General features: G+C 44.8%; 1 protein-coding gene across 8 annotated transcripts in view; it reads right to left on the reverse strand.

Moving 5' to 3' along the window:
* Nucleotides 1–22,116, reverse strand: part of LOC131877111 (protein prickle-like) — a 92,510-nt gene that overhangs the window by 11,697 nt on the left and 58,697 nt on the right. For 6 of the 8 annotated variants that reach the window (XM_059222687.1, XM_059222690.1, XM_059222688.1 and 3 more), the window contains one exon: nucleotides 3,833–4,136. In XM_059222687.1, the coding sequence (XP_059078670.1) occupies nucleotides 3,833–4,136 (304 nt within the window). Of the gene's footprint in view, nucleotides 1–3,832; nucleotides 4,137–4,219; nucleotides 4,242–13,936; nucleotides 14,231–20,358; nucleotides 20,916–22,116 lie in introns of those variants that run through there. The other 2 variants (XM_059222693.1, XM_059222694.1) reach the window with 2 other exon arrangements.

Genomic DNA, 22,116 nt, shown 5'->3' on the forward strand with positions numbered 1-22,116 from the left:
AGCACTAGCCAAAGAGAGAGAAGAGCCCAGGGTAGAAAAATAGAGTGGGACGCAAGCCCAATGAGTGGCTTGAAAAATGGGGGAAATCACGGTGGACACTAAATGTGTGTTCGAACGTAGGCTGTACTCACTTCCAAATTACAGCCATGGCCTCTTTCGACTTTGAGTCAGTCATCGAGAAGTTTTGCTAAGCACAATACTTGTAGTGAGATCACTCTTTGCGAAGATAGATGGATGCATTGGTTCAGGGTGTGGCGGAAACTGAGAAATAGCACTGTCAATCCGCACACAATGAGCGTGGCGACGCCTTAGTGCTTGGAAAGCAAAGAAACGCGACCTGATATATCGCTAATAATCCCAACAACATGGCAATGATCTAAAGCCCTTTTAAGGTGGGTTTCTCTTGGTTCTTCTCGTCTCATCCGAGCCCCAGATGATCCTCCAGCACATAATGGATTCCACCCGAAGAATATATCAACCTGGGTGTGACACATCTGTCCATGGGGTTGTGCTCAAATATGAACAAAATGATCATGGTGATGGAGGAATTTTGACAGAACAAGAAATCGATTTGGGACGTCATTACCGGCATTGGCGGGGAGTAAATGAATTCTCGCGAATTTTTTGTCCCAGGAGACAGGAGGGGGCGTAGGAGCCTCTGGGGGGTCGGGCTGGGCACACGGGTGAGAAGACTTGTCGACTGGTAATGTGTGATTTATTTGATGATTGCTGCTGATGTGTCGAACAAGATAAATGGCAGAGGCTACTGTGTCTACGGGACTGATAGGAAATTGTTTGGCTAAGCGGACATCCTTCAGTCGAAGTGTTCAAAGTCCCATCAAATAGACAGAGTAGAAGACCCTCTTTGATGGCTTGCTGGCTAGCTGGCTTGTGTGAGCCCTCATTGGAACCTTGAGAATAAATGAACATGTCATTCGAGTCGATGCCATCTGACTTAATGAGGACTCCTGTTTCTGTCGTCGCTGCATGCCAGAATCCTCATCGATTTCAAGCATTAAGATAATCACCTCGAACAGGTTTGTGATCAATAATGTTTGGACCCGAGCTCTGGAATGACCAGTTTTTGTCCCGATTTTGACCCTCACTTGATCAAGTTTATTGACAAATTGCGTCCCACACCCTGTCTTAGATCAAAGCAAAAATAAGCAGCCTCACACCTTCAAAGGAACTCGGAAAGTCCAAGGTTGCCCCAAGACAAACAAGTCAAAACTGCACGAAAGAAGGTGGCCGCAGAAGAGAATCCCTCTTCTCGCCTAGTAAAGACAATGTCGGTCCCGGGCTTCTGGCATTCAGATGAATCACCCACAAAATGGCGTCCATTACCCTCCTACTGAGTAAAAGGAGTGTACCATCTCGTCCATAAGGAAGTGCTCATTCCAGCCTTAATAAAAGCAATTGCCACGTAGATTGACACCACCTCAGCCCAACTCTCGTACATACATCACTCATTACAGCCTTGGAACCACGTACACCCGCCGCCCAAGGTGCCAAAGCAACGAGAAATCGCGGGCGTCGAACCCTGTACCGAGTGTTCAATGTCAGAGCCTCAGCCCAACTGAGAAATTAGACCATTCAAGTAGGGTGGCTGCTCTTGACTAGCTAGCTATTACGTGCATTCATCATCCAATTCGCTAGCTTTTACGGTGTATGAGGTTGCAGTAAAATCTGGTGGCTTTTTAGGATCAGGAAATTGTACCCATTGGAAGTTGGAACGTGCCCAGTGTTGTTTTCTGAGGCTTGGGTTGTCATTTCGAGCCCCGCTTAAGTGGTCTGGGAACTCGAGATCACTTTCGGGAGAAATTAACGATTTCGTGTGGGATTCGAGGACCAGTTCAGCGGGGTAATTAAAAAACCCGCAAACATGGTTTGGGAGGGGAAACTGAATATAGTTATTACTTCCAGGGCTCCCAGATCTGTTCAGAGCTCGTCACCATCCTCCCACCCGATTCTGGTTTTCTCACTGCCCTGAGGAGAGAGTCATGTTCTGGCCAGACTCGAACGTACAGCACATTCGACAGTAGGCACAATGCGCAATTTAATTAAACCACCAAAACCACAGTTGGATCTGCCTGGCAGTCGGGAAAAGTGAGGAAACTTGGCTCAGTCCGATAAATTTTAGTCTCTGTCTATATTTCAGCCCGGGCTCCATTTATTACCCCCGACCGAGCACCAAAGCCTACCAAAAATTAGATGCTGGCAAGGTGAAGAGGAGGATTCTTCACCTATCTCTCCAATCCCCTATTGGAAATATGTGAGTGTGTGTTGGATGTTCGGAATTACATGAGATGATGATGACATGGAGAGATGGAGGAGGCTCTTTCTACTCCACTTTGGCTGTCTGAGATCACGAGAACGAAGCTGGATGGAGTGAAGAGGGCAGAGCTCAAACTTCAATCAATCAATTTTTGATTGGATTTGGGTGTTTTTTGTAATCAGGGTGATCTGTACTGGCTGGCTGGACTGGAGAAGGGCTCTGCCAGAGCTCTGCCAGAGCTCTTGGAGAACAAATGGGTGAGGGCTTCCTCTCATTCCAAAGACATGGGCCTGTCCAATGGAACCCCGAAAGATAGAGCACTCTAATCATCGATCTCAAACCCTCTGCAGATTTCCGGTATTTCACTGCTATCATCATCATCATCGATAGCTTAATTAAGGCTAACCATGTGACTTGGTGTCGCTTTACGGTCAAAAAACCAGGTTTCAAGTCCCAGCAAGATGTGACGGCAACAAATCTAAAGTGTATCAAAACTGCAGATCCAATGACAAGTTGGGATGAACTCGAATCGTTAAAGCGTGGTACGATCTCGTTATTGAAAGTTGATGCTGCTTGTCTCACTTTCGAGCCTGCACATCATTTCATCATTAAAAATGTCCATTAACTAAACTCTTTAATTTTAATTGGCTCCTTGTTTGGATGAGTAATGATGCTCTAGGGGACGAGGAAGTAGTGCAAAGCTTCGCTCGGGGTTTCACCACGAGCTTTAAAACGCCATGATGACTAAAATGTGGGCCAATTTTATTGATAAGCAGCACCACCTGAGTCACATGGTCAAAAGAACGGCAACCTTTGCATTTAGGGCTTAGAGATAGAGCAGAAGAGCAATGACCTGTCCATGTCAATTTTGTAGTAGCCGAATATCACAAAAGATTCGGAAAGGAGGGGAACGAGGAGGAAAGGGGGCTTGTTGGAAAAAAAGTCTCCATTTCATGTCTGAATGGGTCGTTTTGTGCCCACTAATCGTCAGGTTGTGCATTTTCGGTCTCCTGGTAAGAACAACGGCCATTCTGTGCTTCCGAAAGTTGTTTCACCGCCTGCAATGTTTACGCACCGGAGATATTTGCACAAAGGTTCTATACTATGTCTGCTAAAAGACCATGGTTTTGAGTTACCTTGGGTAAGAAATGTTTTTTTGGCACCCTCAGACCAGATTGGGTGGACCTATATTAACACATAATCGCCAGGTGGCTTATCCATCAATTTTTATCCAACCCCCTTTTTGCGGCTGATTGCAAGAAAGTGAAATGAGACTTTAATGGAGGCCGGGGTTTGGCATCCCTTGCCAAAACGTCTCGTAATTGCCATCGCAACATTAAATTTGCCTGTCTTCGTCTGGCAATAAAACTTTCCCGCAAATTCTTGGACCCCACTTGTCGCTCAACATCTCAGGGCACCCTTTGCTTGTGCATTACATTGTCATCATTATTTACATCTAATCAACATTTTGCTTGGGTTCCGCCAACAATGACTGAGAGAGCTCACCAGAATCGCGCCAAGATCTTCGGGGAATGCTTGTGATAAAAACCGGCTTACCTGGTCTGGTTTTAGTCCCGGAGGCACCCACGTGTACTCTTCTAGCGCACATCCGGAATCATCATCGGATTGAGCGGCTTGTCTGGGCACCACCTCTCCACCATTCCCGGTCACAACGGTTCCATTGGTGGAACAACTGTTGTGATGGTGGTGGTCCAAGGACTTGGGATTGGCACTGTCGATGGAACTGTTCAAGGGTGACGATCCCGCTCCTTGAGGGGTATGCACCAGATTGGGCGGCAATGCTGTTAGCGGTTCCATAGCGCCATTCAAACGCTGAACACTGGAACCACCACACACTTTCCTGGAAAAGTAAAACAAAAACAATGTTGGGAGAGTGTTAGCAAACCTTTTGACCACCTCGAGGAATGATGAACAAAAACGCACTTGATCAATCTTCTTCAGGATCTGATAGAGGAAGAGACTGCATTGCTCTCTTTGAAGTTAAGGATGAAGGGAGAACGGGAAACAAACGCTCGAGAATGGATGACTTCGTCTCAAGTCATTTACGTTACGGTTCTTTATAAGAAAAGACAGAGGGGGCCAGAGGCAGGAGACGCACGCCAACGTAGCTTTCCTGTTGTCCGGATTACACCTAAGCAATGTGAAGGATGAGGGAAAAGCTCTCTCCGGTCCAAAGATTAGAGTGTGAATAATGTGACCTATGTGCGGATGGAAACATTGCACATCCTAAATGTACGTAGTGAGAGGCTGGCCTCACACGAGGCCGTTGCCCTTTTCTATCTAAGCTTTTCCCTTGAAGTTGAACGACAAGAACTATTATTCCATGGGACTGGCCATGGGAATTCCTCCTCAGTGACCAGGACCCTTTATGTTTAAGGAATGTTTTAAGGAAGGAAAAAACACCATACATAATGTGAGGCATCAAAACCAGGAATGGATAAAATGGCATCCCTGCTTAACAACTCCTTCCCAATTGTGCGCATAGCTGAGTGAAACAATGAAAATGACTGGCATGTGTAAGATTCTTGGGCTGGAATCCCGCACTATCAATACAAATCCCCTGGCTTGGAGAGGTGAATAAATCTCCTGCCTCAAAGATCCGGCTCTTCCATCTCCGACAGCATTTTTTTTGTCAGTGCCGCCAGTTGTTCATGTGGCTGTACCAAATGCAAAATGAGGATAGTCGACAGACGAATACGTTGACAGGCATGGCAAAACGAGTGGGCATGTCTTCGGCAATTTAAAAAGGAGTCTCTAACATTATTCTCTTGTCAAGTTTAATTATTTGGCAGCCCGATGAAATATTCTCCAATTAGCACAGAGCGATGAGACGGACGGACACAACAGGTTTTCTTGACTAGACGCTCGAATCGTGCCTTATGAGGATCAGTAGAGATCTAAGGTGAGAGGTGCCCCTAGAGAACTGAGGATTTGAGACGTCTTCATGGAGGAGAAATCTAAGCGAAGACTTCCAACTGGATTCTGCTCAACTTTCATACCTCACATTCACTTAGACGCTTCAAGTACGTGCTCGAACATACAAGGTCCGCACTCAGCATTGTAGACTCGAAATGAAATGCTATCAATCTCACAGTTTGACCAAAACGAAGTTTGTTCTATACCACAAGGGCCTTGAAAATTCAATTACAACTTAACGAGGGGGGCTGTCGAACCATTCCAGGAGATCCACAAGCTTCCAGTGAATCCTAGAGAGGGCTGCATTTATTGATGTATCGTAAGTTGTCGAAATTCGAGAGAGAATAAACCAGTAGTGAATATTCGATACCAAAAAATGATGACGACAATAAAATAGTTTGGGAAGAAGGTGCTTTTAGATTGGATTTTGGACCTAATTGCGAATGAACCAGGGGGCTCACTTTCAGTCTCCGTGTGGTCAGGGCTATAATTCAAGTCATGGGAGTTGAGTTTGATTAGAGAGTGGAGCTTCTTGACCCAAGCCAGTGAGAGGAAAAAATCTAATACAAATTGTCGATTGCCTCGGCCACAAAGTGCCCTGAAGCTCTCTTCAGTGGAAGTACATCAATGGTCAGGTTTTGGGTTTTCCTCCATACCCTCGCTTCCAACAACACCTTTGGGCACCCCTGGACTTATTTCCCGATCGGCTTGATCGGGGCAGCAAATTGGTTTTCAGTTACATCTCTTGAGGATAAGCTGGACATGTTTTTTTCCATTAGCGAGGAAACCTGGAAGGTCAGATGGCAGATTGTGTTCATTTCCGGGGGATTTGTCTAGCCAAAACTGTCCACACCTAGCATCTTTGGCACACGTTCAGTGATTGGGTGTAATTTGAACTGATGAACGTGGTACAGTTGCGGGGATTAACAAAATTGAATCAATCGTCGACAGGAAATGCATTTGCCTTGTACCTCTTATGTCTTCCTCTACAAAACGATACACGATCCGTTGCATACATTTCTTACATAGGATCAGTGCTTTAACCAAAATCTGGCGAATTTCGGACATTTTTTGTCTGAAGCTTTGACTTATTCCTATTGTTGTGGTGGTTAGGGTATCATTAGTTCAACTCTCATCGGAATGTTTCCAATGCAATATCTAAGACCTATTTTCATGCTCATTAGCGCTTCCCGGTGAGTTGGCTTGGTATCCCAGCATTTTTCTGAGGGTGTGTCGATTGAAATGAGTTGAAGCAACACCAAGGGGGGGCGTGCGGGTCCAGCCTCCTTTAGAGCTTGCCCGTTGGCCTACCACACATCCCAGACACAAAAAGAAAATTACTTGTCAACAACCTCTACCCATAAGATTTGAGACGAAGAAATAAATTAAAAACCTGTCAAAGTGTCAACAAAAACTAGGGCAAGAAATAAAAGAGTAATATTCATTCTCATCTGGTGGTAAAGGACCTCAAAGTCGACACGGCTGATTAGGCGAACAACGTGCCTTAAATAAGATTGAAATAGGTCTCAGTGATTGGATGGGGGATATCCTGTGGTTATTTGGAACGATCATAAATTCAAAGCTAAGCCGAACAGATTTGTCACTTCTTCTTTCCAAGGCATTTGAGCATCATGTAAGGGACGATGGTGCTCACTTTGAACATCGATTAGCAAATAACGATGAAAAATGGCCGAAGGTTGCTTGCTCTCAAGCAAGCATCCAAAGAACCGCGCTCCATGAACATACAACCATTCAAGCGGGTGTTCTACAAAGCTCCACGAACCAAGGTGAAGCGGGTTCCTGCCAATATCGAGGAAAAAACTTGGCAGCCATGTGATTGAAATTGTACGGGAAGTTAATCCAAATAAGCTCCAAAGCTCAGATGAAGCCACAATTAATCCTCCTCAAGACAAAGAAGACATTGTCGAGACTCATAACTTCAAAAAAGTGAAAGAGAGAGTCTGTTTCTGTCACCCAATTTAAAGCCGCTTTGCACTTAATGTCCTCGACGTTGTAATGGGACTATGATGATGAGCCATGAAGCCATGAGCCTTGACTGAATGTGTAGACCATCTGTTGCATCCCCCCCCCCCCANAAAAAAAAAGAAAAAAAAATCACGGACAACATATTCCATATGTGAACATAAATTTCTTTGTTCCATCTCTTTTCCTTCTGCCCTAAAATGAGCGCAGACATCTCCAGATGATGGAAAATGCCCATACAGATTCGTTCTGAAACGCGAAATTCACCTAGTATTCTGACCCTGGAAGACATGATTAATGTGCTCAAAAAGGGATTGACAGGATTCCTGTCCACGCAAAACCCATTCGAACGTGTTGACAAATCGGTCCGAAAGCTTTTGTTCATCTTTTAACGGTTAGTTCACAATAGACAAGGGATATGTGTGTTCAAATAAAGAGGAAAGCATGGTCACAAAACGAACCGCTTCACATCGTCGTCGTTTTGTTCCAGATCTCTGGCTTCTTAAGTTATTCATGGCCTCAAGTCTGAGTAGGTAGCTTTTGGCAATTTCTCATGGACAGTTCTTTTCTCGGTCTGGTCCGTAGTTTTTGCTCAGGGTTCGTGTCTTTTTTGCACAGGGAAGATCATGAATTTCTCTGCACAATGAAACATGGCATTGAGCCGCAAAAAGTGATAATCTCTCAAGAATTTAGGAACTGTGAGGCAGTGCTGGATGGAGCGGGCTTGAATTTGAGTTATGGGCTTCGATACCTGATCCAGAGTCCACTAAAAGGATGGATGTATGTAGTAAAAGTGGCTTTACTACCCCTTTGTCTTGAATGCAAATTTGCTTGGGAGGTCAAGGATCAGTGCCGTTTTGATATCAACCCGAGACCAATTCCCGGTATCCTTGGCAGATTTGGAGATTGGGAGTTACACCTTACATATGTGGCGAGAAGTCCTTTCATGCACCTCGTTTATCTAATTTGACACACTTGGCCCTTAATTTGTAAAATGAGGCATGGAATACAACCAGGGTGTGAGAGCGAGAGCCCTTCCCTGGTTGTTGGTTTAGTTTCTCTTTCTGCGCCTTCATTCCCAGATATGATATATGACGTGCCTAAAATACGGTCCGGGCAACTCAAAGTACGCAGGCGGGCAGTGATGGAGAGTACTTGAATGTTTTACCTTTTAATTAATGACTGTGGTTTCGAGGCCAGAAGACATGTCTTTGGCTCTTGGTCTCGTCCAAAACCAGCTCAGGCAGTGATGGTTTTTCAAGCACACTCGGATCTCTTACTTGCTCCAAATACAAAAGAGCAATTTCAAGCACGATTTAATCAACGTTTCCAAAGGCTGAGGTGTTAACGACAACGACGAGTACAACATCTTGGACAACCAAGCATGAGGAGGAGCCGTGCATGTAGAGACACCACGAATAATCAACCAACCAACCAGTTTGGTGGTAGTTGGAGCTAAATTACAAATCGAACCGTTTAAATCTAATTTATTTGATCTGAGGAATTGGATCCAGCCCGGTGTGTCGCTCTGGTTTTATAGCCGACCACGAGGCAAGCCATAAATGTCAAACGGCTGTCTGACTCAAATGGACAGGCTCGTAATGTCGAACCTGATCGCCTCGTCCTCAGAGTCCGTTAAAAGATATGAAGTTTCTCCATTGCGAGGCTCAATCCAGTACCCAATGTTTGATTTAACAACCACAGGCTTCTCTTAACAACCTTTTAAAGAACATGGACGTGCTCGAAAGAAGAAAATTTCCTCCATGGTACGTCCAACTCAGCAAGATTCTAAATTTTACGCACAAAGGGAGAGTTCTGGATCGACTAATTTGGAGACAGAGAGTGGGAAGAAGGAGGATGTTCAGTTGCTTGAAGCATTAGTAGAGAGAGACAGAGAGAGAGATCAACTTTTTAAACTGTATTCAATGCTTTGGAGGTCACAATGCCATGAAAAAAGTTTTTTTTGTTTCGAGTTCATCCTCTTCAGTTCAGCTCAACGTACTCGATTCTAGCAGCCTGTGTGTTCGGAAATGTGCTTATTATGTTCGATTTCACCAAGATTGATGGTGTCTACAGGGACGTCTTTGGAAGGCAACAACAATGCATCCATCCCACCAAAGGTAGATGACAAGAAAATTCGGCCCCGAAAATAGGTACGAGAATGAGCCCCAGGTTAAATGGGCTTTAATTTGGCAAAAGTGAAAATCAATCCGCACTTCATTGAGAATTCCTTACCTAACCAAAAGTACGCAGGTACGTATTGCGGCTTTGGGACTCATTTGATGAACACGACGAAAAGGAGAAGAAGCTTCATGAGAAGCTTCATGGTGCCGGAGCCAATGCCCTAAACCTCTAAAAGTTTCATGACTGGGCTTCGAAAATTCATACCTTTCAAAAACCATGTGTTACAAGTCAGCCACTTAAAACAGGGTGCTGCAAAACCGTCTGTCATACCAAAAATACATGACTGGGAGTGCAGTCCCCACTCCTGATCAGAGACCCTCTCAAGTCCAATCCAGGTTCAAGCTGTGACCTCCCACTTGGACCAAACTGCAGCACCCTGCGCGACACCATCCACCCTGTAGACACATCGCCAATTGAACCCCTCTTCTCCACGTCGTTCTCCTCCTCCTCCTCCTCCTCCTCCTCCTGCTCTTCCCTCTCGCTGTCTTATTCCTCCCGAGTCTCGTCGAGAGCTCAAATTGCTGAGCCTCTGGAAATGGATGTCTTAGCCCCAAAGGCATTTCATGAACTGACTCGAGGAGAACTCACTCAAGTTTTGGGTTGAGGGGTTCGCCAGTTTGCCAAGTTTGCTGAGCGATTCTCAAGTGTGCAACAAACTTTGGAGATGGATTTCACGAGCGACCGACGACCGTGATCGGATGTAATAAAGCGGCAATGAGTGATAGCTAGGAAATCCGTGCGCTTTTCTCTTTCGACGTGTTTCTAAGAATGCACAAAAACGACCTCACATCCACACATCCTCAGTTTGGTGGGCGATGAGGCGGATTTGGCCATGATTTAATGCGAGGATATCGTCTTTGATTTACGGATCGTTTGAGTGGGTCGATGTCGCCGAAAGTTTGAAAGGTCCAAGTCAATAAGTCAAACCAATCCCATCTGTCTGTGGGAGATTATTGATGGCCTCTTCATTCCAGTAAGCCTCTATTGTCCAATCACTTTTATCTAACTCTCTAGCTCTTTTTAGGTCTGCAGGAGTCGGCCAAGATATCCTAGATCGGCCAAGCGAACACCGCGAAAGCCCAGAACTGATTTCCTTTTCGCAGACAGTCACTTTGACGAAAAAAAGTTGTCCATTCTCAGCTCTTTCTCCGGTTTGCTTTTCATGTACTAGTTCAACCATCTTGGTTCAATAGACCAAGTCCGGGCCAAAAATAAAAACAAAAGAGAGCCCATGAATCCTAATCAGCAACAGATAATCATATTCTATAGGAGTGCGAGGAAGAAGAATTAGCTGTCGAAGTGAGAAAGAGCCCAAGCATGCAGCTGCTAAAGTGTTTTGACTCCGCGCCCAGCTTATGAAGGGGCATGGAACATTATAAATGATAGAGATGTTGATGAATTCCATGCACATTGGATTGGGAACCCTTTATGAATTCTAATATCGCTAGCCTTTTCAGGCGGACAACCATTGATCATGGCGTGACTGTGACTTCGAGCTGCTTGTACGACGAGTATGTACTCGCATCTTTGAAGGTGCATATCTGGGACGGCGAGAGCCATTTCTCTTCGACAAATTTAGAACCGTCGGGTAGCCAAATATAGCCATGCAATCAGTCCACGCATTCAAAAGGGGCACAAAAAGTGATTCCACAGTGAAGATGCAACACTTCATTGAGCTTCCAAATCACCACGCTCATTAGCAAGTGTGGAAATGCAATGATGCAACCGACCACGAACCCCTGGCAAACAAACACGGCCAAAGTGTTTCAAGATTGGAATTATCGTGCGTGCTTAACAGAGCTATTAGGCACTTGAAAGAGTTTAACCCTAACTCGGATGGGTGATGTCGTGCCGAGATCGAGCTAGAAAATCATCTCGAATTTTATATACCATTGGCAAGCTCGGATTATAGCCAACCACACAAAAAAGGCACATGAATTCAGAGGCAAACCCACTACTGCCTCAATAGTGGCTGCACCAATGTCAAAGATGGTGGACAAGTCACTCCATCTTTTGCAGATGTCTGTTCGGGCCTAGATTAGTGGGGCATGGTCGCGTTTATTCTGTATCAGCCTCCATATCCCAAAGAAGTAGTGTCACCGTTGAAACACAAAAGACTTTGAAAATGTCACACAGCCACTCTCATAAGCGACTGGCCTGCTGCATTAAAATCAAGTCTGATGTGTCTATTATCTGCGAGCTTAGAGCCCAACCAAGGAACCCCACACACACTGTCCGAAATTTCTCCAAAGGGGCACTCCACTGGGAACAAATTGCTTGAAAAAGGGCGTTGACATTTCTGGCAGTGTTGTGAGCGCTGGGCTTTGAAACAAGTTCATGATGATGAACTTTGTCCAAAAGGTATTCTTTGTATTCATTCGCCTCGAAGTGAAAGGATAAGCTGCTGCTGTCTGGCTGGCTGGCTTGTAAGAGATGATGCGATGATGCTCCCACAAGTGAAGGCAAGAAAATGAAGTAACATGGCATGTCTTTAAGCACACTGTCAAGCATTCTTATGCAGATTCCGCCTGGACACGGATGACATTTATGCTCGAAGCGGGAATAAATGATGGTGTCACCCTGAGAATGTCACTTGTGCCCAATACAATGCCACAATAACATGGAGGAGAAAATCTTCCAATTCAGTGGGAAGAAACTGGGCCAGATTTAGTAAAGCTGAGGAGAGGCTGTTCAATGGATTTTTAACATTCAAGTGAAGGCGTGATTATTTGCGGCACATTGGGTCCTTTGAGTTCTTTCACTTGCGACCTGAGCTATTTCAAGGCTTCAAGGTTGGTCGGGTTGTTATTTGGTTGTCATGTTCATGGGCCATCCATCATACTTCAAGGCACTTACTTTTCCCAGATTTGGGCCATGATTTACAATAGCGATTGTTGTTGCCTTCAATTGGAATTGCTAGACGACTAATTGCTAGTCACCTTCGGGAAAGAAGAGCAAGTACCATTCCACAGGATTGGCTTGTCCTGAGGCGAGCGGAGTGAATCAACGCCATCTCTGATCCTGCACATAATTCTTGCGATTCTTTGTCTTGTCTCTCACTCATCCTGGTGGGAAGTGGAGGGAAGGTAGGACGCTCTGCAGACATATATGAGGTGAATTAAGTCACCAAATGACTATTTCTTCAACTTGGTTATTGCTTCCTTTCACCCAAAATTACTCCATGAGTGGCTCTTCCCCTCCAAGAAAATGAGAGCAATTTGGGGCCGTTTCTTGTGGGCGTGAGGCCAAGAAGTCGTCGACGACGACGACGAAGAAGAAGGGACTTGCAATGAGCTGTAAATGAGTCAGAAACGACGAAAACGAAATTGCCATTGGAGGGATTAATTCGTGTTGTAAATCAAATGCGTTGAGCATGTAAAGGTCGCATCTTTCAATTCCAAGTACCTTCCTCTTTCGGCCAACGGGTTTACAATGTTAACAAATGTGCGTCTCCGTCCATAAATGGCAACACTCTCGGAGATAAGTGGAGTCTCAGGGCTCCCAAAATTGCTGTTTAATGACTACAACCAAAATTAGTCTGCATGGCTGCCTCCCCTACTAGGATCTCCTCCTAAAACCCAATAAAGCATCCGTCGACCAAAAAGTGGCCTCAAGCGAGGATTGGTTTTGTTACGACACGACACTCCACGGGCAAAGCCAGCAGAATGAGCTCTCGATCTCTGAAAGTGTGAACTGTGAACAAGTTCAAGATCTTCTTGGATCCGTGCAATGTGGGGCTAGTCGAGAGGCAATTATTCTTTTTTGTTGTTGTTCGTGGCAAAGACCTTGAGTTTGTGCCGACTTATGGCATAGATTAGTTATTGACTGGTCTCGTCACAGGTTAACATTCAAGCAGACATTGCATGATAAATGAATCGAGTGTAAACAGATGTGCCACTTCTGGTCGTACCACTTCAGATTTCAGGGCTCCGACCGACGATCCGTGCTGATCTGTTGGAGATAACGTTTGATGTACGAGTACTCGTCCCAGAAAGCATCACTCGTATCCCGTTTCGAGCAATTTTTCAACCTTAGAACTGCCTTCTTGTAATAGATGATTTCAAGATCAAGGAGATGGATGGAGGATTAAGAAATGAAAACATACTACAGTGCAAATGGTGTGGTGGAATAGCTGGATGAAGGAGCGGACAAGAAGATGAAGCCAAATTAGCGTCGACAAAACCATGAGCATTATGCTCCATTTTCCAAGAATAATGCTTCTCATGATATATGACGAAAATTGGTGGCCTTAGATAAATGCAATGAAAAGCAGGAGAGCTAGAAGAGGGGAGGATGAACTCAGTGCTGGAAATTAATCATAATTTGAGAATGCTCAAATTTCTCATGGGCTTGGTCCTTCCAGGTCTTAAGTCACCAGTTCTATGAACCGATTAGGGCCAAACAGAAGGTTTGCACCTTGAGGCAAGTGCGCCTATTTTCTAGTAAAAAAAATACACACACACAGTACAGCAGTACATTGATTTATGTATGTACTCTACAAACGGCCAAATTCCTTGGGAGAATAGATATCGAACATTGTAACACAACCGGTCTTACCTGGACATTATTTCAGGGGTCCCTATTCCATTGTTGTCAAAGTGTTGAAACGAGACATTGGCCGAGTTGACTTCTGAGGAATTCTGAGAGTCTTTTCCACTCTGAGGATCACGAATTTGTGTTCTGATCGCTGCTCGTTTCCCATAAAGCTGTCTGTAGAATTTTGTTTGGTCACCATGGACAAAGCACACTTTCCACCATTGGCGGTTCAAACTATTGTTCAAGTCAAATGACATAATGCTGTACTCGTCAAACTTGAAGATTATGGCTCATCACGGTGTGGAATCATCATCTCTATTTGAATGAGGGTACACGTTGATTTGGCGGCTTGGCAAAGATTCCTCTTTTTGGTTCCCAAAACATTTTTCCCTCCATTTAAAATATTTTAAACGTTTTTGTTTCCATGGTCTTGCCTCGTCCGACATCCAAGTTTATGTTTAGATCACATTTAGAGATAATACCCGACCCGACCCAAGTATACAGGCTTTTTTTCACAGCCACGGCATTATTTTTATCGCCCGTTTGATCAAATATTTCTTGTTGGTCTAATAGACCCTGAGTTTGATAACCCTGGCTAATCCACTCTCTCGCCGTCTCTCTTACTCTCTCACGAACTAACTTGAGTCGTTTCAAAGTTAGATTTATTAATTTCGAGGTGTAAAAGAACCAGTTTTAGGCATCGTTTCAAGTGTCGTTCGAGTCAGTTCGAATCGTTGGAGGGGAAAATGTCAGCTTTTAAGTGCTTGTTTACACATGAATCTTCTTCCAAAACTCAATGGCTTACTTGTGCCATGCAATCCAGAAGAGTTTGAGGAGTGAACGAGGGAGTAAGACAGAGAGAGTGCTTTGCTGTGCTCGTTGATCCAGTGAGGAAAGAGAGACATCGAACTCAGGTTAACTGATTGAGATCTCTCTTTTCTCCCGGTTCTCCAGTGTCCATTGACCATCATCATTCTTCCTGCATAAAAGTGAGTGGTTGGTTGGTGGGGCCACTTGGCCACTGGTTCAAAGATCCAATTGAGACATGCTTAAGTAGACATCTCGGTGGACGGAAGTTTGCAAACAAGCAAACGAGGGATTGATTGGTGTACACAAGTAATGAGGTCAAGGAGCTGACTGGCCCATGACAGTGGCCGACACAAGCCCTATGGTCACATGCCGTTCTCGGGAAGATGGAGACTTCAACGCGGTGGTGGGCTCTTGTTACCTTGATTTGGACACAATTTGCATGTCATCCAACCAAGGACAACCATGGAGAAAAAGAAGTTGAGTAATGGTAATATGCAACCATTTTGGTGTCTCGCTCAGCCATCCACTAAGCAGACCTGTCTATTTCTGCCTTCCTTGAACTTCCCTCTTTGGAGTTCTGTTTCGTTCGTAGAGAACTGATTCGAGCCCTAAGAGGCGATGGCTGCGCCGAAAAGCGCTACTCTCAGTGTCGCTCTCTGCCCATTGTTAATGGAGCTTGGAAAGGGTACAGAATTTTCCATTGTGAGTGTGTCGTGCTGCGAGCTGGACAGTTTCCGAATGAGAATTTTTATGAAAGTGTTGATGAGCTGGCTCAGGATGAGAGAGGGACTTGGACTCAAAGACGAAGCATACAAGCGCTGTTCTAATAAATACTAAATGCCGGATGAGCTGGTCTTTGAAATGTGCAAAATAAGCCATAAAAGCGGGGTCAAGAGTCAGGCTTGTCCTCGATCAAGACTCTGGTGTCGAGGTCATAAAATTACATACTTGATTCACCATCATGATCATCCTTGCCCCCCTGATGAATCCATGAATAGATTGTAAATGAATCTTCTTGGCTCAGGTCTCGAGTAAATGCCAAACTTTGCGAAAACTCCCAATCCTGGGTCCAAGATCGAAAGGAAAAAAAACACCTCGAAATCCAAAGGAATCCTGGGGTATTCATGTTGAGGGTGGCATTGGAAGCCATTGATCACATTATTGTGTGGCTAATGATTGCCTTTATTCCAACTCCAGCCACCTCGTCCCCCTCATTAAGGTGCGAGATGACTGTACCTCTTGGAACTAACCCTTTTTCCACAGGAAGGGGGTCAAAAAAGCCAATGAAGCGGGCAATGATGTGGCTAAATCATCAATTTCTGATTTGCTTCAGTTTTCCTCGAGTGCCTCAGGGTACATCCACATCCACACACACACACACAAATCCAGCCACTCTTTCAGAAAATGAGAGAGGATTTCAAAGGGGTTTCTGATCCATTATCCAGCGGAAAGCACTCAAAAATGGTTGGCCTCCCCATTCCTCGAACTCTAGTTGGTCGGAGCGAATACGTTTTATGGTACTTGGAATACATCCAGTAATGACTCTGCCCAAAGTTTACCTCAAATTTGAAGCATGAGGGATGTTTGAGGTTCAGATTTACAACATGGGCTTGAAGTTTCCAGTCGGAACAAGAGAACAAATACAGGGCGCAGGGCCATTTTGTAGCACCTCACAAGCTTTCATTAGCAGATACCTCGTCCAGGGTGTTATCTTGAACAGATCAATGGCCAAAGGAATGTCCATGACCATTCAAATTGCCTCCAATTTTCGAGAGCCGCCAAGGGTGATACTTTATTCGCCCCAAAAGCAACAAGTGTTATGAGAATGAATCGGAACCTTGTCCAACAAGTCTAAGCTAGTGTCAGAATGATGGACAATCAAAGGCAAGATTTTCTCTCTTCACCAACTATCTCATTGGTTGGCAAGAATGGAAATGGGAGCAATTTTCAATTTTACCATGGCCAGGCCAGATCCAAGTGTTTGATGTGCTGGAAATGACTTCATTCCGCTACAGAGAGAAATTCCTGTTCTCGTAACAAAAGTCGTCGATCATTCATCATTGCAAAAAATGTGGATGCTGATGTTGCTACCATTGATGAGTCAGGACGATTTGTAACCGACCCTAAATCTCATAGGTCGTCAAGGAGCATGGGTCGCTATTGAGCTGTAAATCCGAATTCCTTCGCTTGTTGTTCACAACTTCGCTCTGGTTTGTTCCTGGCTTGTTTGTCATTGTGGTGCAACAAGAGACTCTGGCCATGGACTTCTTAACTACACATCCAACACATGGAAAGAGCTCTTGAGGCGGTCAAATGCAACCGGAGAGCTTGTTATTCCCAAGTTTTGGCTTGAACAGGTTTCCAATTAGTCCCAGTGGGTTCTCTTCGATGTTCAATGTTACCAAGTTGTTGACAGATCTCAATTCTGATTGGACACAAACAAGCTCCTTGTTACTCTGGATCACATGAATACTGTACTACCAACAGACAACTCGTCAAAACGGCAATCCTCGCAACGTTTCTTTTGCTCCAAGCACAAATACCAAACCAATCCTGAAAGCGTGGTTCCCAATCATAAGGGATGACATTCGAGAACACTCTTTCCAAACATGAAAGACAGGCAGAGGTAGCAGTTGGCTGGTTGGCTGGTTGTTAGGTCTCGTATTTTTCTCGGGTGATCTTTACCCCTAGAGTCATAAACTGGGCGAGCTCACGTTTCCATTCATTTGGAAACAATTTTTCATTAAGCGACATGGTTTTCGCCTTTCTTGGTGTGTGGCATACATAATTAAACAAAGTTATTTCCATGGTATAATGCCGAATACTGAGCATCATACTGCATGCCAGCATAAGTTGCAAAACCCACCAGAAAATGAGTTCTCGCCGGAGATGGTGGGTGACCTCCAATCGGCGCATGGGCAAGAAGCGATAGGGTCTTCTCCCGAGTGAGCCGAATGGAATACACTATACCTTTGTACACTACTAGGTAGTCTGTATACTGGGTAAACGTAGGCATACGGACGCACACGAGAGTCTGTCTCAAGCTAATTTGCAACATGACCCCCTTAACTGGAGGCTTGGGAATCGTTAAACATTCTCATTTAGCTAGCCGTGTTCTCTGTATCCACCACTCGAGCCCACCTCGACTACGTACTCGTATATGTACACATAATGAATTATTCCGACATTCTGAGGGTCGTAATAAAGGAATGAGACTCATGATTAAAATTGGCCTTCTTTTTGTGCAAGTTCGTCGGGAATGGATATACAGTAATCATTATCAGCCGTATCTTTATCATCCGAACAAGCCATGGGGTCTGTTGGACGAGGTGTCGACTGTCAAGTCATCGGAAGATTTCACACTTAAAACGGAAAACTTCTTCTCTTACCCAAAATCCTCCTTCAAATTACGAAGCTTTTGTCCAAACCCGTCTTTGTTCACATGTTATACATTGCGAAAGAGGAACGGAGAGAGAAAGACGAGACAGAGAGAGAGGGTGTATTGGGCTTTTACGAGACCCAGGTGGGCTGCAAGGACCCATCTTGGCACCCTGCCACTCTCCTCACACTCTCCCTTCAGAACACAATCTATAACTTGGGACGCTTGGAGTTTTTGGGTCGTCCTGCTCCTAGAGCGAAGAAGATTTCCTTTGTCCCGATCTCTCGAGGACCCTTGAAAAACGTTAGAAAAACGAATCATTTTTCGTTCCTCCACTCATCTCGTTGCGGAACGAATGGGGCGGGGTATTTTCCGAAAAATAGTTACTCAAACAAGCCACCACCACCATCAATACCTGACGATCCTGGCCGTCTTCGTTGGCCATGAGACAGTGACAGAGCTCTTTTGAAAGAGGACAACGGACTTATTAGAACTACTGTAGAGAAAAGTAAAACCTGTAGAAACTTCCGAGTCATTTGCCTGAAAAGCAAAGACCAAATGGGGAGAATTAAAATATCATGTCATCTTTTCTTTGGACGACTTCGACTTTGAGGAGTGCAGACTTGGCATGTCAAGATGACAGGGCGCAACCATTAATCACTAAAAAGGTTAGAAGGTGTGGGAAATCTTAATGATTCGATGAACCTGTCTGTCCAAAACTGTGGAATGGGAAAACCATCCACAGGAAGTGGCAGTCACTCGATCGAGCTTTGTTTACATGCCACATTTCGCCATCCATCTCCCTCACCTTCACCACGAAAAGCCAAGAGAGCAAGAGAGAGGAGGCAAAAAAGAGCATTTACCAACATGACTACAGTCCACGATGTTATCTCAATATTAAGTTACTCCGCACGACATTCACACACTTGTTCGGAATCCTCATTGTGGCGAGAATCCGAAACCGTTTGAATCCATTCAAGAATGCAATTCTAATCCGATCGTAAGCCTGATTGATTGCTAACATGGACACTCCACTCACTACAAGAGTACTCGTACGAAAAGTGAGAGCTTCAGACTTGGGGGGGAGGGTGATGGGTTGCCTCCAAAACTAGCTCCTCCTAATCCTTGAAACCAGGGTGCAATACGTCCTTCAGCTCGATTTATGGCTCAGAATCTAGTACGGGTGAGAGTGGCATTGTCATCATGGCGTTTTGGGGGCGAATTTCTGGATTCCGCACTTTCACGTCTGTGCTTCCACTGGGAGTCTTGGAGCGCACATCCATCTCCCTTCATCACTGACCATTTGTTGTATCTCATTAGTCATATCGCTACGGGTCTGGAGGCTCTTCATTCTCCATCCAGAGCAGCTCTTTCCACGAATGTTGGGTTCTCCATCATTTTCATCCCAACTTGCCCCTATTTTGGCGTTCGAGGGCTTTATCTGGTACTTTTAGGAGAGTGCCATATACGCCGACACAACCAGCCAACCATCTAGCCAACCAACCCAAACATCTCTAAAGCCATGGATGTACGTAGCTGCCCATTACATCTGTTGGCGAACCTAATAGCCGTCGTACTAGACAGAATAGTAAGTGATCTTGCCTCAAGGGCTCCTCAATCTGAGACGAGAAGGCTTCTTCTATTGCTTTAGAGCCCGGCTATCCAATGCGTTCCCTCAGAGATAAAACTCCCAAAGCGAACTTCAAGCAAGGGGTTTTCGTTCGAAGACGCGGCTTCAAATTTGGGGGCTACAATTTATTGTTTGACCAGGTTAATCGCCAAGTTCGTTCGACTCCGATGGAGTTCGAACCCCGAGCAGAGCACCCTCCCGTGATGAGTTTTCAGACTCAGGTGTAATGGAGGCTTGATTTACATTTTAGATCTTTCGGGGCTTTTTTTTCTCCTTCACTGGCTACCCTGCAAACTGATATAAGTGCGTCTTTTTGGCCAGAGCTCAGACCATGCCGATCACAGGAGGTGGTAGAGCTTTGGCGAGTGAGGAAAATTAAAAATCTCCCTTCGATTCGGCCCAATCATGACGGGACCAATGAAGTTTATGGGACCTCGTTCCACAGCTAAAGCAGGCAAATTAAAAATTCCAATACTGGAGCACATGGATGGGGTCTGACCCTCCCTAGTATGAGCGTAAATGTTTTTTTAGATAGTGCAACACGGTTCTCCAACGCCTTTGAAGGTGACTCAATCAGAAATAAATCTTTGCCAAGCCGGTCATGTTGTGTGTCTCGGGTCGTACCTGAAGGATGTTTATTGGGGATAGTTTCCTTCTTCCATTGAGCTTGCGTTTCACCTTGATGTCTTGAATATTTTGACACAATGGTCTTCCACAGGGTTCTTGGCACGGGTCTTATCAAGTTAGCTTGCAAGATTCTTCTCTTAATTTGGCACCAAACCACTTCCAAGTTTCTTTGCATGCACGGGGAGTGTACTGGGGGTCGTCGATATGAAAAAATATGTACATATGTCTCCCCTCCTGAGTGTGCATGTGTGAGGGCCTGGTTGAATGAACCAACCGAGCAACCCAAATCCCACCGAGTCAACCTCCACTAACTGAATCCCCACACAGTCAGCACTCAAAGATGTGTTTATGTCGTGACTTCAACGATTACACACCAAATTCTTCTCCTTCCATCCAAGAAAGTATATGAAGAAGCACCAAAGCACATGTCTCCATGAAAAAAAAACACGAAACGAGAGAAAAGAATTATCGTACTCCGCAACACGATCCAGCGAAATCTCGCCTGTCACTCTGCCAAAAGGTAACTGAAGAGCGCATGGGGCTTGTGAGAGCACGAGGAGGAGGCGGCAAGAACCTCCCTTCTTTCCATCCATCCATCCATCCTCCATCTTCGGTTCGGGTTCGGAGTCGCCCAATTTCGGGCTGGCGATGGCTTGTTTTGAGCTCGATCTACGTACGTACTCGTACACCATCTCTAGTACGCACACTCTCGGGCAGCTAGTCAAAGCTCAGACACACCGGGGTCTGACTTCACGGTGGGTTTTCTTGGCAACAGAAGAATCTGAAGATTTTTGTTTTCCTTGATATTCGTATAATATAGTAGAATTATTTTTGTAATTCAAAATGGCCGCTTTTTTTTCGCTCCTTTATAATTGAAAATTCTATTAGAGCTCAAAATCAAAGGATGGCGTTTTCTTTCTCTTGGTGTTGAGGTGTGATGCANGCACACTGACTGGCTTCCATGGCCAGACGTGTAATTTGTAATTTCCAGGGTTAGCACACACATGCACGAGTCTTTGTTTGCCCTCATCCACTTACGAATTCCACCCAAAAATCCAGCAACCAATGGAGAGCCGAGTCTGTCTTGCTATTCTGCATGCATGTCATGGCCAAAAGTGACGGCTCGAGACCAAATTCAACCCAATCTGCTTTTGGACATTTACTCCGTACTTGTTGCACTCATCAGGGCTTGAAATTCGTACGTACGTACGCATACACCGAATTTTGAAATGAGTGAAGACTGGGATCGCGGGATTTTTTAAAGTTTTTGTGAAGGGGGAGACGAAGTAAATTGGGGCTCGCTTGAGCTTAAACTCTCAAATTGAAGAGAATTGTGCATAAAAAGGGCGAGGAATAGCTCCGAATCTCGAAGCCTTGTGCATTTTGCACATTCCTCAAATAGTTCTGCAATCAAGAGAGCCGTTTTAAGCTTAATCAAAGAGCTGCAGAGGGTAGAGGTTATAAAAGAAAGAGAATTGTGGCTATTTTAGGCTCTATTGGGACGAGCACGATAAGGAAAATATATACCGTTACGACGTTGATTGACGATTATCAATGTGTATAAAAAAAAAAAGATTCACATTGTGTAAAGAAATATATCAAGAAATCTTAGTTAGAGTCCGGCATATTTTGCTTTGACCCTTAGCTTTAGAGCAAGATGAAAATTGCTTTCTTGCGGTGGCAAAGGTCTGACCGACAAAAAGAGCCAAATCATTCAGAGGGTGAAGAAAAGTTCGACCGAAAAAAGAATATATC

This window comes from Tigriopus californicus, chromosome 2, assembly GCF_007210705.1.
Source record: "Tigriopus californicus strain San Diego chromosome 2, Tcal_SD_v2.1, whole genome shotgun sequence".
Lineage (NCBI taxonomy): Eukaryota > Metazoa > Arthropoda > Copepoda > Harpacticoida > Harpacticidae > Tigriopus > Tigriopus californicus.